The sequence below is a fragment of the Rhodotorula paludigena genome (genome assembly GCF_050403205.1).
Source record: "Rhodotorula paludigena JCM10292 DNA, Rt_paludigena_JCM10292v1_ctg53, whole genome shotgun sequence".
NCBI lineage: Eukaryota > Fungi > Basidiomycota > Microbotryomycetes > Sporidiobolales > Sporidiobolaceae > Rhodotorula > Rhodotorula paludigena.
The window spans coordinates 50176-66627 of record NW_027481405.1 but is presented as its reverse complement, the minus strand read 5'-3'; the positions used below and the strand labels follow the sequence as shown (position 1 = coordinate 66627).

Sequence of the window (16452 nt, the reverse complement as noted above, 5' to 3'; positions counted from 1 at the left end):
GACCTCCGCCACCTTCCGCCCGCCCGCAATGCTCGCGCGATGAGTGCTGTGCCTGGCTCTGCTGCGTCGTCAGACTATGGCGACGAGCTCGACTACACCGACGCTGCCCTCGACGGTCAGCTGGAAGAGCTCGAACAAGCGGCGAGAGCAGGCGCAGTTGAGCGATCGGTCAGGACCGCGCACGTCGAGGTGGCGCTCGAGGGCCAAGGAGAGGCGTCTAGGGCTTCAGAAGACTCGCGCACGCTGCTCACTCAGGATCTTGAGGCTGCTTCCGTCGAGGAGCAACCGACGAGCTTGTGGTGCGCCGCTTCGTCTCCCTCGTCGTTGACCACCGCGTGCACTGACGAAATCTGCATTGCTTGCAGGAAACGCTACCGCCAGAGACGAGGATGGGGCGCCCTCTCCGTTTCCGACTTGAGCGGACCCTCGTGGTGCGAGTTTCAGCACTCGTACCGCCTCGCCACGAAGCCCTACCTCCCTCCGCTCGAGCGCCCTGCTGCCATCACCACTGTCGCTGGCACGACCATCGCCGTCGACTCGCGGCGCACGGTGCGGCGAGAGAAGGTGCTTGACCGCGGCAAGGAGGTGCACGCGCAGATCGAGCGCGAGGTCATGGGCGAGCTGCAGGAGGTCAAGGTCGAGGTCACGGGCAAGGAGGAGTGGTGGGCGCTACGTGTGCTCAACACGTGCGTCTGTCTCGACGCGCTCATCGAAACGGGCCGGGTCGTGCGTTTCTGCCGTTTCTTTTCCCCCTCCCATGTCTGGTGCGCTGACTGGAAATGCACTGCAGCGAGAGCTACCCGTGCTCGGCTGGGTTGGGGACTTTCTGGTCTTCGGCGTCTGCGACGAAGTCGAGCGCCGTGACCTCGTCCCTCCCAAACCGCCGCCATCCGCCGACCCTCCCGTGCGACTCGCCCCTCCCGCCACACCGTCACGCGCGTCAGCGCGTAAGAAGGGCAAGAAGCGCGAGGCGTCGCCGGAGACGCCGAGCCACCAGGCCGCCGAGCAGCACACTCTGGAGCACTTCTTCTCGCCCGTCCCGTCGCCGAAGCATGCGCTCAACGGCCGATCAAAAGACGGCGTTACGGAGGCCCTTCTAGTCGACCTCACGACCGACGTTGATGGCGTAGAAGAGGCAGCCGGCACGCCGCGATGGACATTCGTTTTGAGCGACACGAAGACTCGGTGAGTCTCGCTCTTCTTTCTTTCGTGCGATCAGCGCACTAACCTTTATTGTCCACAGCTTCAACGCATCGATCCCGTCACACGCCGAGTCGCGGCCGGCCCGCTTGCAGCTTATGTTGTATCATCGCCTCCTCACTTCGCTCATCTCGTCGTCGTCTTCGCCCAGCGCCTTCTCCTGGCCGCGCCTCTACACTCACCTCGCCCTCTCACCGACCGCGACGCTTTCTTCTGCATTTCTTGCCTCTCTCGCGCCGATCTTCTCCGGCTCACCCTCCCTCCTCGCAACGCTCAGCCGCGCGACCACGCTTGAGCAGTTCGTTGCCACGCTGCAGCAGTACGGCGCGCTCCTCTCCTCGGCCGGCGGAAGCGCCTGGCTGAGCGACGAGATGGAGATCAGCTACCGCCTGCGCGAACCTGCGCGTGGGCGGTGGAAGTCGCGCCGGCCGACCCGGGCGGAGAAGCGTGCGCGCGATGCGGGCGCCGCAGAGGATGTGCAGGATGCGGAGGGGAGCGAGGGAGCGGAGAAGCGCAGAAGGGCCGAGAGGGAGGCGGACGAGGAGGAGGATTTGCGCAGGGCGCTCGAGCTGAGTCTGCGGGGAATGAGCGCCGAAGAGGCTGCTCCTCCCGTCGCCGCGGGTGCAGCGGCGGGCGCGCCTGTATCCGCGGGCGTCGACGAGATTGACATCGTCGACTCGCAACTTGAAGACTCGCAACTCCCCTTCCTCGCGAATCCGTCTTTGCCGATCCCGCTCGACGTCCCTCCACCAGCGGATGTCACCTCGTCTTCTCTCGCTGCGTCTGCAGAAGCGTTCGCCCTGCCGTTCAACTCGCAATTCTCCGCCAACGGCTCGAGCGAGGCACCTGCACCTGCGTTGCCGGTGCGCTCATCGAGGTACAACCTGCGCAAGCGGCCACTGCCGCCACCTGCGACTTCAGCGTCCGCCGTCGATTCCGCAGCGACGCCCGATCCGGCCGCGGTCCTGCCGATAGCGTCGGCGACCGAGCCTCCGCGCGCTGCCTCGCCCGCCTCTCTGGCATCCACCGCTCTCGACCCGGATGCAGATCCTTCGCACATCGGCACCGAGTCCTTCGCGAACGACCCCGTCGAGCTCGACGCCTGGCTCGAGAATGTCGTCGCGTACTGGCGCGGAGAGCGCGAACCCGTCGGCGTTGCGCTTAGCGAAGTGAACCGGTGCAGGCACGTCTGCGAAGCTCACCTTCGTCGCGTCGCGAGTGCTTCGTCACCGGAAAGCTGACCATCGTTGCTCGAATGTTGCACAGGACATGCGAATTCGAAGACGGCTGCGAGTGGCGCGCAATGAAGGCGGCCGAGGCGCTCGAAGCGGCTCAGAAGAGGCGTTTTGGACGGACAGCCAGTGCTGCTTAGACACTTTCTCATCTATGCAGTCCGCCGACGTTGTTGTTGTAACTCTGCTCACGGTTCATCGGACGCAGTGGCTGGCAAGAACGAAGAGATTGCATGCATGGCAAGGACGGTAGGGTACACAACGACAAGCGGGGGTGGTGCTACACAAAAGACAGAACAGGCGAGCTCCCCTCACTCCTCCATCTCCTCCTTCATGCGACTCTGCTTGTAGCGCTCGACGACGCCCTCAAGCATGGCCTTCTTGCGGCGGTTGTCGCGACACGCCTCAAGCTCGCGCATGAAGCGCTGCACACCGTCGGTCCCGTCGTAGCCTGACGCGAGGAGCACCTTCTCCGGCTCGGCATTGTCGTCGAGTCCCGCGCTCGCGAACAGGCCACCCGTATGCGCACCCGGCTCGACCTTGACCTTCTTCGGCGCAGACGGCGAAGAGGCTTTCTTCCCGCCGGCAGCGGACAGGCGGCCGCGACTGAGCGGGTCCCATGGCGCGTCGTCCTCGTCGGTCAAGAGCGCAGCAGCCGACTTGCGCTTCGCCGCGGCCGCCGCCTTGCCCTTGCCCTTGCCCTTGCCATCGCGCACCGCCGTGCTGACCTTGCTGGGGCCGGGGATAGCTTTTGACTGATGCTGCTGGCCGTGGATTGCAGCATGCGCGTGCGCCTTTTCGATGCTCGACTCGCCCAATGTCGCGTCGCTCACGGTCGTGCGCGCGCCGGCGAGGATGTTGGCGATCTCGGCCTGCTCGGCGAGGTGCTTCTCGTGCTTTGCGAGCTCTTCGGGCGACATCGCTACAGGCCACCGAACGGGTCAGTACCGGGTCCGCGCCGACAGGAAGTGATCGAACGCACCATTGGTCGGCTCGGCCTTCTTGCTGTAGCCAGTCACCTCCGCCACGACCTCCTCCTCGTTCGGCTCGTCGAACTCTTGTATCTTACCGCCGTCGTCCGTCTCGAAGATGCTCGAGTGGCGCAGCGCATACTCGAGCTCCTCGAGATTGGTGCGCCGGATCGCATGCTCGGTGAGCGAGTTCGAGTCGCGGAACTGGAAGATGTTCTTGACGCCCCACAGCTCGCCCTGTACGGCTTTCCCCTCGCCTTCGACACCCGTGTACATGCGGCGCTCGGCATGAGCATCGTCTGCGACAGGGAAGGTCAGCGGAGCGCCCCGGCTGCATCGCACACCTCGACGTACAACTCGTGTTGGCGATGGCGCGCTTGTACTGCTGGCGGTTGTAGATGAGCTCTTCGAGACTATCGCGTGGAGCAGGTCAGCTCATGTAGGCAAGCGAACGGAGAAGCCATACGTACGTGCCGGCGCCGATGAGGCGGTAGACGTTGACTTCGCGGCGCTGGCCGAAGCTGCGGAAAGAGCCGATGGAGTAAGTCACGGCAGCTGAGGGGCACGCAGGGTAACGAGACGACGTGCCGATACGCGCGGTCCATGGCCTGCAAATCGTGAGCGGGGTTCCAGTTGGGGTCGAAGATGACCACCTGTGCGAGAGAGATCAATACGAGGTTTTCGAGAAGGACGACGGGCTGACGGCTCACGCGGTTGGCGGCCGTCAAGTTGAGGCCAACACCTCCGGCGCGCGTCGAGATGAGGAAGCAAAAGACGTCCGACTCGGGATCGTTGAAAGCGTCGACAAGAGGCATGCCTGCGCGATGCCCAGATGCGAGTCAGTCCTATGCTGCCAAGCGTCGCACTCGAGCCGTAACGAGCGACGCACGGTCATCCTGCGGGGTGCTACCATCGAGCGTGAGGAAGCGGTACCGCGTCGTGTCCATCATGCTCTTAAGAAGGCCGATGATCTTGAGCGACATCGAGAAGATGAGGACCTTGTCGCCATGGGCATGCCAGACCTCGAGAAGCTCGCAAAGAATCTGTTCAGCACGTGCAATACACGGTGCCGAGTCAGCGGACGTGCACCGTGCGAGATGCAAGGATCGCCCGAGCGCACCTTCCATTTGCCGCAGAGCTCCGGGTCGAGGTAGAGTGCCAAACCGGGCTTGCGCTCTTGCCAGTCGTCCGGAAAGGCGGCGCGAACCCACTCGAGGTCCTGGGCGTACTTTGTCGGGTTGTGCGTCTTGTCCTCCTTGTCCGGGTAGATCAAGCTGAGGTGGTTCGAAACTTTCTGGAAGAGCGTGATGTACTTGAAGATGAGCTGCACGGGGGAATCCAGAATCGAGCGTCAGCTGGGAAGTTGTGTCGATGCAGGCAGACCTTGGCGACGCACCTGCGTCCACTTCTGCTCGCAGCAACTGCCGCGGCGAAACGGCAGCCCTTGATCATCGACCTCGCCGCACGGGCAGGGATCATCGGCCGTGAGCATGATCTGGACGTCCTCGAGTTCGAGCAGACGCGTGTAAACATCGCGCTGCAGCTCAGTGAGCGGGCAGATGACGACGTTGTCCGTCTTCTTCGGAAGCTGTAGCCTGACGCTGTCCTTCGTGCTGCAGTACAGATAGCGACATCAGCTCGGATCAGCGGGAAGCGACCGAGAGGCGCGACACGTACCGGCGGAGCCAGAAGTTCGGCAGGAGCGAGCTGACGAGCGCCATAGCACGCGTGCGACCCAGCGCGAGCTCTTCATCCGTAGCGTCGGCTTGCTGCGCGAACTTGAGCGGGCGGGAAACAAGATCCTCCCTGTCACGCTTCGCAACGTGAGTAAAGACAGACGACAGAGCAGGCGAACGACCAGAAACGCACCACTGCCTTCGCGTCCCAACCCAACCCGGCACAGCCCAGTTGAGGATGCACCAAAACTCGCTCAGGCGGTTTTGAATCGCAGTTCCCGTCAGGCCGTAGCGAAGTTGCGTCGGAAAGCGGTTGAGAGCGATCGTGGTGCCGGACTTGGGGTTTTTGACGCGGTGAGCCTCGTCGACGACGAGGATCGTGAAGTCGTGCTTGATCAGCTCGTCCACGTTGTCGCGCACCGTCTCGATGCCCGCAATGACTGAGAACACAGCATGTCAGGGGTTATTTCGAGACTCGGCGGGCTCCAGCAGACTTACGGACGTCGAGGTAGCCGAGGTCGAAGCGACGCAAAACGCTCGCCTTCTCCTGCTTGTTGCCGGCGTAGATCCCGACATCGAAGTAGCCCCACTGTGAGGCACGCCCGGCATCAGCGTCAGTCTGTCGCATGCGAGGTAGGCGCTGCGAACGCACCGTCTGAAACTCGCGCTCCCAATTGTGCACAACGGCGACGGGGCATGTGATGAGGCACGTTGGACCAATGTCGGATGGGCGGTCGAGCGGGTCGTCCTCGTCGCGGTCGTTGATAGCGTCTTTGCGCTTGCCCTCGTCGTACTTCTTGAGGCCCTGCTTGCCTGTTCAAGCGCCGACGACGTCAGCACACTGAAACGTAAGTATATGACGAGAAGAAGCGGACCCATGACAGCCGAGAGGAACGCGATGACCTGGATCGTCTTGCCGAGGCCCTGTACATTTCCACGCGTCAGTGTTGCACTCGTGCATACCGGAAGACCTCGAAGCGCACCATGTCATCACCGAGCACTCCGCCCATGCCCTTCCTGTACTGCGCAAACAGGAACTCGGCGCCTTCGCGCTGGTACGGCCGCAAGAAGCGGTTGACCGGCGCGGGGATCTGCGCGCGCGAACCGTCGAAGGTGACGAACGAGTGCGGGCCCGTGTTGGCCTGCTGTGCGTTCAGAAGCTGGAACTTCGGGCGGCCTTTCCGCACAGGCTGGGGCCAGTTCTCGCGCGCCTGCGCAGTCACCCCTTGCGTATCAGCATGGCGAACGAACGGGAAAAGAGGAAAGACGCACCTCAACGCGCTGCCTCTTGTTCGTTTCCCACATCGGCAGCTCGGCCTCCTCGTCCTGCTCGTCCTGCTCGTCCTCATCCGTGGCCCTGTCGTCCGCTACGCCATCGTTCCTCTTCTTCCGCTCCTCCTCGACCCTGAGCCGCTGACTTCTCACCACCGCCTCCTGCGCCTTCGCGCGCCTCTCCTCGCGCAGCCGCTTCGCCTGCGCCTCCTTGATTCCGCGCACATACGCATCCTCGTGCTCGCCCTCGTCGCCCTCGCCGTCGACCTCCTCGAGCTTGACGCGGCGCTCGACGGGCTCGGGTTTGACGCGCTGAGAGACTGTCTGTGAGCCACCGTGCGAGTGCGCCGGGAAGTGCGGCGCTTCGCTCGCGCCGGGCGCGGCGATCGGCTTCTCGTCCGCCTCGGCATCGGAAGGCTCCGTGTCGGGCTCGGCCCCGCTGTCCTCATCGTAACGGTCAAGCTCCATCGGCGCAGGAGCGGGGAGGGGTGCGTTGCGTGCGGTCGAGGTCGAGGCGAAGGGCTTGATGTCGGGCGAGAGAGACAGGCGCGGCTTCGCTACGAGAGCAGCGGCGAGGGCAGGAGCGGGAGGGGCGTCCGAGTCCTCCTCTTGCGTAGACGGCTCAGGCTCGTCATCGCTAAGCTGCGAGAGGACGTCAGGTCATGCAGAGGTGCGAGGTCAACAGCCCCCTCCCGAGGAGTCATGTCGGGCACCGACGCACCTCGATGATCGACGGCTTGACATCGGCAGGGCTGGAAAGACGCGCTCCAGTTCCAAACCTTGGTGGCTGCGGACGAAGGGCGGACGGCTTGACGTCTTCGTCCATCTCGAGCTTGAGCACCCTCGGCTTCTTCTCGTCATCTCCCTCGCGCTTGACTGGCGAGGACGACTCATCCGTCTTGACCTTTCTCTGCGCCGCGGCAGGGCGAGGGCGAGGGCGGATCGAACCATTCAACTCGCCCATACCGTCCGTATCCCAGTCGGTGTCCGGCCCAGACTCGTCGTCCGTCAGATTGACGATGTGCGCGTTGGCGGCTGCGCGGCGCTCTTCGTCCGAGTCGACGGGCTTGTCTGGCGTGGAGATGACCGTGATCTGAACGTCTGAATGCAGACACTCGGAAGTCAGGAACTTGACGAGCGAGGGAGGCACAGCGACGGAAACGCACTGAGGAGCTTGACGAGCGGATTGTACTTGAGCTCGAGAGCCTTGCGACGCGCACTCATCGCGCTAGGGTTCTTCTTGTTGACCCAGCGCCGCGCGAGGTGCTTCTTGACCTCTTCTTCGTTGTCCGAGAGGCCGTTGTCGTTGCGCAGGGCGTGCATCACTGCTCGAGGGGAGCGAGTCGGCATCGCTCAGCAGCAGGAGCGGAAGGGAGAGACAGGACGCACCCTCGTCGGCACCGCCGTCATCTTCGTCCGTGTCGCTGTGCCCGTTAATGAGGCGCAGACCCGTCCTCGCCTCGACCTCGCGTCGCTTTGCCTTGCGGTCGAATGCCCGTGTCGTAGTGGTCGGAGCACGCTCGTCGCCTGAGCTGTAGTTCGCGCGCGCCTTGCCCTTGCCCTTGTCAGAGTGGCGGAAGAGGTCCAGCACCGCTTGCTCGTCGTCCTTGCTCTTCCGACCCGTAGCGCCCTTGAGGTCCTTCCCGCCGCCCTTTTTGCCCTTCGGCGGGAGCTTGAGCTCGGGCGGAATGGCCTCGCCGCGCTTCTTGTACGCCCTGCGCTCGCTGATGATGCGCGTCCGGTCCGCCTTGTCGCGCGACTCGCGGGCGTCCCTGCGGGCTTCGGCCTTGACCTGCTTGTCGAAGTCGGACTCGGCACTGCTGCTGTCGCTGTCGGCGTCTAAGCGGCGACGGGACGACGAGAAGCGCGGTCTGCTGATGTTGTCGTCGCTCGACGCGGACGAGGACGATGACGAGGACGAAGACGGGAGAAGCTTGCGCCGCGAGGTGGTGGCGGTGCTTGTACTGGTGCTAGTCGCAGTGCTCGTACGCGTCTTCGTCGTTGTGCGCGTGCGCTGCACCACCGAGCCGTACGCCATCGCACAGGGCGGGGCGGGGAGAAGTGCAGAGGGCTCGCGGGCCCGCGCGAAGCGGCGGAGGCTGAAGCTGCCGGTCTCTGTAGCGTAGCTGCGCCTCTAGCCCGGTAGCTCGCGGTATGAGGCGATTTCGTGAGAGGAAAACAACGGCGGCGAGTTGACATTCACGATGAGGCGGGGGAAACGCTCGCAGCCTCTCCGAGAGACCAGCAAGCCTTGCGAGTTGGCGCAGCGAGCATCAGAGACCTGCATGCTCGTTACTCGCGTCTGTCCGAATGTGTCGAGAGGTGGCCACTCGTCCAGCATTCGCCCGCCTGCTTTGCCCTCTCATCAGCGACTCCCCTGCGCTCAGAATGGGCCAAGATGATCCCACTGCCCCTAGCATTCAGTCCGCTAGCCGGCCTTGAGATCCTCGGGCGCCGCCTTACGAGCTGAGTCCGCGGTTGCTGCTGCGATGTCCTCGTTCTCTCGCTGGTCTGCCGCGCTAGGCACAGCACGTTTGAGCTCAAGCGTGTGCCAAGTAGCTCACCATGGGTGGCTACCGGCCGAGCAATCGCTCAACAGGCCGGCTCTAGCGACGATGATCAGGGCTGGTCCGCTCTTCTAGTTGCAAGTCGCGCTCGGGCGCTCACCACTTCTTGACGATGCCCCTCCCCGCTGCGTCCGTCCCATCTTGCGCCATACATCCTTCCTCCTCGAGCCAATCGAGCACGCCGGCATAGCTCGCAAGCGCATTGAACGCGATGCGATCCTTGCGCGTGCGGAAGTAGGCCGTCTCGAGCATGTACGACATGTGACGGTGGAAGAGCGGGAAGATGAGGCCGTGCGCAGTCGAGAGTCGAACGAACTCCTGCGTAATTTTCGAGGGCGTCAGAGGCGATGCGAGGCTCGGCTGTGAGAGGAACGACGCACCTGGATCGCTGGGAGAGGTGTCACGTCGTAGCCAGCAAAAAGCGCCTGCGCACCACAGATCAAGTCAGCAACGGTTACTCCATAGAAGGGTCTGCTGCAGACGCACCGGATTCGCCAGCAATCCTCGAGCACTCATCACGCCGCGCACACCCGTTCTCTTCCTGAGCGCCTCGCCTTCTTCACGCGTAAAGACGTCGCCATTCGCAACGACAGGAACGGCACCCTTGGCGCAGCTCGCGGCAAAGGCAATGCCTTCGGGATTGACGGGGTGCCCGTCCGAAGATTGATGTCGTGTCCGGCCATGCACGGACAGAATATCGGCACCGCCCGCGAGCGCAGAGGTGACAAGCTCGTGGGTCCGCCTGAACGTGGAAGACCGTCAGTCCAGGACACTGCGACCGGCGGATTGAGCGAGACGCACGCAGGGTCGTCATCTATCCTGATCTTTACGCTCACGGGGAAATTCCACCCGAGCCGCTGCTTCGTTGTGCGGACCAGATCCCGCACCAATTCCGGCTTGCGCAGCAGCGCGCAGCCGATTCCTTCGTGATACGCCCACTTTTGCGGGCAGCCTGCTCTCGCAACCGAGTCATGCTCGTCAGTCGTGGCGAGCAGAGCAGGGGGAGACCGCCATCGACGCACCGCAGTTCAAGTCAATCCCGTCGACCCACGGTCTGGCGAGCTCGGCCGCCTCGGCAAGCTGCACCGGATCGTTCGCGGCAAACTGAATGATCACGCGCCCCTTGACCTTGCGCCGTCGCCGTCCATCGCCGTGCGGTGCCGAGTGCACGCCGGACCTTCGTGGCGGCTCGGGAGTCGGGTCCCACTCAGCGACGGGAGGTGCGGACGAGGTCGAGGCTTCGGGAAGCCAGAAGGTGCCGCGCTCCGTCGAGGAGGTTGAGAAGTCGCTGTCGCGGGCAATGGCGGACCGACTGAACTCGGCTGCTCTGGAAGCGTTGAAGAAAGCACGCAATTCGGCAGATAGAAAAGGGTCCGACTCGGAGTCAGATGAGTTCAGGAAGAGGAAGGCGAGCGCAGCTTGAGGGGAGGCGCAGATACCAGCTCACAGCATCATCGGAGTCCAGACGAGATGAGTCTCGTACTGCGAGACGAGTGCACGGAACGGCAGCTTGCCGTAGCGTACCATGGGAGCTGCATTCGGACCAAGCAAGCCCCGAAGCGAAGAATGGGAGCAAGTTCGTAGCCTCAGTTTCCGTTCGTCCTCCTGAGCAAGCGAGCAAACGAGAGGTGCGCACCGCACGCATTGACGCCGTCGAACTCGCGCAGCAGATCCTGCGGCAACAGCTCCTCGGCAGGCGCACCGCCATCTTCGACGTGAGCCTCGTCGCCCAAGCTCATCTTCAGCAGACTGCGTGATGAGGTGGCGGTTGCCTGTGCCTCTCCGTGCGAGTCGACGCGGCTCGCTTTGTGTGCACGTGCGTCGTGCTCGGACGTCTGCCCGCGGATGCGAAGCGTGGGGACGCGGCGGACCAGGCGCGAGGCGCAAGGAACGGGGTCGTGCTGACGCGATAACTTGGCGTGGAGGACTTAGTTCGCTCCGCAACGCACAGCAGCTCTACGGTACCAGCGCGTGGTGCACCTTTCGGCGTCTTTGTTTGGCGCTGAGGCTGAGCTCCGCTGCCCGCTTCGACCACCGAGATCGGCCCGACGCGACGCGCCTCTCTTCCGCTTGCCTCGCTGGTGTCAAGGCGCCCTCTCGACTGTGCTGTGCTCGCATCTGCCGCTTGCAATGACGCACAAGTCGATTGACGACGCTGCGGGTACGTAACGCCTCTGCTAGAAACAGGAAGGTCGCCCCTCGACGAGCATCGCTATAATTCTTGGCAGGCTCGTCTGGCCGACCTTGCCGCCACGCTCTCACAGGCTGATTGACTGCAAGACGGTGCTGCGGGCACCCGCTGACGTGCACCTTGGCAATGCTAAACAGAGGTAGCCGCGTGTCGTGCACCCGCAGACACTGCGTCGCTCCCCTGACAGACGACAATCGGCCCTCGCGCACCCCTCTTCTCCGCTTGTTCTTCCTCCTGCTGCATCTTCAGGCTCCACTGCTGTCGACGCTATGAGTCTGACCACCGACAAAGTGCGTCGCGAGGCTGAGAAGCGCGAGTTCTCGCACTCGTCGCCGCCTCCGACAGACGACCATGGCCGAATTGCAAAGAAGGGCGCCTTCCAGGGTACCACCATGCCTGAGGGGACTCGGTGCGTCGACGCGAATGTCTGCGCCATCGCAGCCAACTTCTCTCATGCAAGAGTGGCTGACCTTCTCATCCTGCCTGTGCAGTCTCAATGACTCGGGCGTGCCGACCTACATGGGCGCCACCGGCAACAAGCTGGGCATTCTCATCACCATCGCCGCATCCTGCGGCTTCATCCTCTTCGGGTCAGTCGCACGGCGTCATCGACGGCGCGCGTCTCTGCTGACTTGTACTCCTCAGCTACGACCAGGGTGTCATGTCAGGCTTGATCTCGAGTCCCCAATTCGTCCGCACGTTCCCGCTGGCGGACGCTGCCGTCCAGGGCGAGTATCGCGGCGAGTTCCAGTCTGTTTCGTTGAAGTGGGCCGCTAGCTCACATCCTCATCGGTACTCGAAGCTTCGGTGCTGCGCGCTTTCTACGTTGCGATCTACGAAGTTGGCTGTCTCTGTACGCTTCGTTGCCCCTTCCTCCCCGCAAGGTCCAGTGCACTGATTCCTCGACGTGCAGTGGGTGCTGTCTTCGCCCTCCTCTTCGGCGACAAACTCGGCCGTCGCCGCATGATCTTTTGGGGCTCTGTCATCCTCTGCTTTGGTGTTGTGATTCAAGTCACCACCTTCAGAGGTCATTGGCAGAGCGGTCAATTCATCATCGGCCGCATCGGTATGTGCACGCCCTAAACTCTCGGCCTTACTTTTCATCTGATCCTCCGTCTCCTTCGGCAGTCACTGGTCTCGGTACCGGCTTTCAGACGTCGACGATCCCGACATGGCATGCTGAGTGTGCCAAGGCGCATTCGCGTGGCCTTTCCGTCTTCATCGAGGCAGCCATGATCTCTACCGGCACCATGGTCTCCTACGTGCGTTTCTTTGGCCAGCACAAGCGTGTCTCACCACTGACGCACTCGTCGATGCTCAGTGGGTCGATCTGGGCTTTTCGTTCCTCGACTCGTCGGTCTCGTGGCGCGTGCCCATCGCTCTGCAGTGCATCTTCGCCATTGGCGTTGTTGTCATGCTCCTCTTCCTGCCCGAGTCACCGCGTTGGCTCGTTTCCAAGGGCAAGATGGTCGAGGCGCAGCGCGTCGTCGCTGCACTTGAGCCCGCACCGTTCGACTCAGAGGTCGTGATCCTCCAGGTCAAGGTCATCGCCGACTCGCTCGAAGGCCAGACCCACCAGCGCAAGCGCGACCTCCTCACGAACGGACCGACGCAGCACCTGCGTCGCATGATCATCGGCGCGTCGACGCAATTCTTCCAACAGATCGGAGGATGCAACGCCGTCATCTGTGCGTCTCGCCCGTCTCACCGACAGACTGCTTCTGACAGGCTCACGGGACCCACAGACTTCTCGACCGTCATCTTTGAAGAGTACCTCGGCGTCGACCGCACGATGGCGCTCATCCTCGGTTCGGTTCTCGCCACGGTCTATGCACTCGCTGCCTGCATCTCGTTCCCGCTCGTCGACCGAGTCGGCCGTCGCAAGCTCTTCTACATCGGCACGCTCGGCCAGTCGCTGTCCATGTTCCTCATGTACGCCTGTTCCTCCTTTTTCGAGAGCTAATCTTACTACTCAAGCTTACATCGCGACGGCTTTCTCCAGCATGGCTTGCATCATTCCGGGTCGGGACAGCTCGGCCATCAATGGCTCGATTGTTGGCGTGCGTCCAGTCCACCCGTGCGGCTTCGCCTCGTGCAACCGTTGCTGACGTTCGCAACCCAGCTCTTCCTGTTTCTCACCTTCTTTGGGTTCACTTGGCTCGAGCTGCCCTGGCTCTACCCGGCCGAGATCAACCCGCTCAAGACCCGCACCAACGCCAACGCCGTCTCGACGATCAGCAACTGGCTGTGGAACTTCACGGTCGTCATGTTTACGCCGCCGTTCCTTGCCTCGACCGCTGTGGGCTGCTGTGCGTCCCTTCATCTCGCGAACACTTCAGCGAGAGAGTCGACTGACCTGTCCTCTCGTCTCCTTGCTGCCTCGTCCTTCCGCTTTGCGCCTCGCCGGCTTTGCTCGCACCCGTCGGTCGCACCCCGCCTTGACGATGCAGTCGCATTCTGTGCGTCGCATGTCCCTCTTCTCCTACTACGGAGCATTCGCTGACCGATGCCTTTCTCTTCCAGTCGGAGCGGTCAACCTGTGCTTCTTGCCTTTCATTCGGTAGTACGACTATTTCGACTGTACCGTCGTCCTGGTGCCACACTAACCCCCATTGGTGCAGCTTCTACCTGGAGACCGCCGGCCGTTCGCTCGAGGAAATCGGTGCGTGGTACACAAAGCCCTCCAAGGGTCAGCACTCACCCTGTCTCTACCATCACAGACTTGATCTTCGCCAAGGGCTACGTCGAGGGCGTCTCGTACGTCAAGATGGCCAAGATCATGCCCAAGTATTCGACTGCCGAAATCGAAGCCGAGTGGCAGCGCCTGGGTCTGTCCGACGAGGACCGCCCGCAGTCCGCCATAGGCTCGACAGCCGGTGATGTGTAGACCTTGGTCTGCTAGAACGCTTCTCCCTCCATATTGCGACGCCTTCGCCATCCTCGCTAAAGGATTGCACAAGCTGATAGAAGCGACTCGCCCCTCTCCCCCCCACTCCCTGTACACACTCCTCATGTCCATAGTCAGGTCTTCTCGTCTGTGCAACACCCTCCAGTCTCGGAACAGGCTCGGCTCTGCCCACTTCATCCCGCAGTCCAGCGTGAAAAGTGAGCGCTGCGAGAAGTACCAGATGCAAGGAGGGACCAGGACCACTGGCTGAGAGTGTACGAGCTGTTCTACGGCAAGAGGACAACAACTTGAGAAACGAACAGAAAAGAAGGGACGGGGGCCAGTTCTACAACTTCTACTCAGATGCGCACGTCAAAGTCATCGACGAAGCGCCTTTTCCGCAGAGGCTTGACGGACCGGTTGCGCTGCGTGGGCGTTGCGAGGGTGTCGAGCTCGCCGTCGAGGGCGCAGTCGTCGTCCCAGTCGCGCTCGCTGCGCTTGAGGCTCTTCGCCTCGCTCGTCCTCGTGGGCGTCCTCCAGCCCGTCTGACCCGCTGCGTTGCCGGAGCAGAACTCTTCGTCCTCGCAGCCCTCGAGTGCCGCCTCGCTCAGCCACTCGCCGAAGTCGACAGCTGCGCCGTCGGAAGCATCGACTTCGATCGTGGAACTGAACCAGCTAGCGCTGTCGCTGCAAACAGACGTTGCGAGGGTCGACGTCGTCGCGCTCGATTCGGTGCGCGACATGCTCGACGAGGCTGCGTAGTAGTCCGCGCCGAAGTAGATCGGCTCGCTCGAGCAGCTGTCGCGGAAGGGCGAAGGCGAAGTGACCTCGAGCGCTTTGAGCGTGAGTGGGGCAGAGAGGTCGACGAGCTCGCGCCGTGCGAGGTAGTTGACGGGCGTCTGAACTGGCAGGAAGAAGTCGGCGAGAGTGGCAGAGGGCGGCGGGGTGAGCGGGTCGGAAGAAACTGATGGCGAGAAGGTCGATGCAGAGGTCGACTCGGCATAGAAGCTGGGCGGCGGGGTCGGCAGCCCGAAAGGGTCCGGACCGAGTGACTGAACGCTTGCGCTCGAGCGAGCTGCCGCGCCGACCTCATCGGGCGTCGTCTTGACCTTCTTGCTTCGCGGCTGGACAACCTTCCTTGCCTTCTTCGCGCGTGGCGCCTTCCTCGGTTCGTTCTTCTCGGCCGCCTGCAAAGGCTTGACCCAGCGAAGCGAGCAAGTCGGACAGAGGCCGATGTAAAGGCGAACGAGGTCTGCGCAAAGGAGTGACGGGTGGTTAGGAAGGTCCACTGCTGGGTAGGGGAAGCAAAAGCAGCGCACCCTTGGTCACTTTGGCCCAGCTCTTCTGCACTGCTTCGAACGTCCTGTCGCCTCCGAGGTGCTGGCCGTCGCAGACATGTGCCGCCTCGATGATGCCGAAGAGCTCGTCGACGAGGGCGACGGGGCGAGCAGCAAGATTGCCCTTCTCCTTGCAGTGGACGCGCACGACGCCGTTGATGTCCTTGCCGATGGTGAAGCCCTTCTGCTTGACCCACCAGCGGTCGTTCGAGGTGCCGTACAGGGACGAGCCGGGGTGCTGAACGATGTCCCGCACGATGTCGTGCAGCTCGGGCGTGACTGTGTGGTAGGTGCGGCAAGTGTCAGTTGTGTGCAGGTACCGTACAGGCGGGGGCGAGAGGAAGGGACGCACAGACAGTCCTGCCCTGCTTCGTCTTGTTCATCGAGGCGACATGGACGCGAACCGCCTCGTCGAAGTCGTGCTGCGTCGGCGCCGAGCTGGATGCCTTGTTGGAAAACGCACTTGCCGTCTGCGCGACTGTGGGAGCCGGAGAGGGAGGCGAAGGGGCGAAGCGCGAGGCAGCCGGAACCGCAACGCGGAAGGCCGTCTTCCTGCACTCGTCGCTCGTCGCGCGGGAGCTGTGCTGCTGCGAGAGGGCCATGTCGACGTACTCGAGCAAGAGCAGATAGGTGGAAGAGCACAAGAAGCAGAGCGAGCGCCACTATCGAGGCCATCCTTCTGGACGTGAGACCCGTACGTCTGGGCAGCGTGATCGGACCGTGTTCTTGAGACAGAGACCTGCAAGCCCACTCCACTGTTCTGGGTTAGAGCGATCGGAGCGGTCAGCGCCAGAGCCTGCGACGGGAGGCCGCTCAGACTCGAGAGCCAGCAGCAAGGCGGTGCAGAAAGCTCTAAAAGCAAGGGGTTGCAGCAGCAGGCTGCCGGCTGGCTGCCGGCCTGAGACGCAGTATCGCTGCCACTTGCCGAATTGTCGCAGCCTGGCGTGGGCTGTAGCGCTTGTGAGAGCGCACGAAAGCTGAGGAGAAGAGGGTAGCCATTGAGCCTTCCGTCGCCTCGGAGCGTCTCGTACGAGCGTCTAGATACAGCTGAGCACCTCCGTAACTGCGCTAAGGCACCGCCCTGGCTGCAGATGTCGCGAGACAAGCGGAAGAGCGAGA

The 16452-nt window shown here is 62.9% G+C and overlaps 5 protein-coding genes across 5 annotated transcripts; 2 read left to right on the top strand and 3 right to left on the bottom strand.

Moving 5' to 3' along the window:
* Positions 1–39: 39 nt before the first annotated feature.
* JCM10292_005360 (uncharacterized protein) lies at positions 40–2572 on the top strand (the record flags this gene model as incomplete). Its single annotated transcript, XM_076651566.1, has 5 exons — positions 40–299; positions 366–726; positions 791–1185; positions 1244–2383; positions 2467–2572. The coding sequence occupies 5 exons, from the start codon at positions 40–42 to the stop codon at positions 2570–2572; spliced, it is 2262 nt and encodes a 753-aa protein (XP_076502872.1).
* A 171-nt stretch (positions 2573–2743) lies between these two features.
* JCM10292_005359 (uncharacterized protein) lies at positions 2744–8389 on the bottom strand (the record flags this gene model as incomplete). Its single annotated transcript, XM_076651565.1, has 19 exons — positions 2744–3354; positions 3415–3702; positions 3758–3816; positions 3874–3924; positions 3992–4056; positions 4114–4220; positions 4293–4446; positions 4524–4727; positions 4800–5016; positions 5081–5209; positions 5273–5519; positions 5578–5668; positions 5732–5892; positions 5955–6003; positions 6063–6290; positions 6352–6993; positions 7073–7452; positions 7518–7676; positions 7741–8389. The coding sequence occupies 19 exons, from the start codon at positions 8387–8389 to the stop codon at positions 2744–2746; spliced, it is 4491 nt and encodes a 1496-aa protein (XP_076502871.1).
* A 625-nt stretch (positions 8390–9014) lies between these two features.
* On the bottom strand, positions 9015–10657 carry DUS4 (tRNA dihydrouridine synthase; the record flags this gene model as incomplete). Its single annotated transcript, XM_076651564.1, has 7 exons — positions 9015–9236; positions 9299–9343; positions 9405–9660; positions 9720–9870; positions 9941–10245; positions 10366–10450; positions 10555–10657. The coding sequence occupies 7 exons, from the start codon at positions 10655–10657 to the stop codon at positions 9015–9017; spliced, it is 1167 nt and encodes a 388-aa protein (XP_076502870.1).
* Positions 10658–11378: 721 nt separating this feature from the next.
* Positions 11379–13996, top strand: JCM10292_005357 (sugar porter family MFS transporter; the record flags this gene model as incomplete). The annotated part of the gene is made up of 13 exons (XM_076651563.1): positions 11379–11518; positions 11601–11699; positions 11755–11849; positions 11912–11962; positions 12023–12175; positions 12238–12371; positions 12431–12797; positions 12855–13041; positions 13112–13169; positions 13232–13418; positions 13633–13672; positions 13731–13771; positions 13830–13996. 13 exons carry the CDS (start codon positions 11379–11381, stop codon positions 13994–13996), a joined length of 1719 nt encoding a protein of 572 aa, XP_076502869.1.
* A 359-nt stretch (positions 13997–14355) lies between these two features.
* Positions 14356–15935, bottom strand: JCM10292_005356 (uncharacterized protein; the record flags this gene model as incomplete). The annotated part of the gene is made up of 3 exons (XM_076651562.1): positions 14356–15248; positions 15316–15612; positions 15686–15935. 3 exons carry the CDS (start codon positions 15933–15935, stop codon positions 14356–14358), a joined length of 1440 nt encoding a protein of 479 aa, XP_076502868.1.
* Positions 15936–16452: the final 517 nt, after the last annotated feature.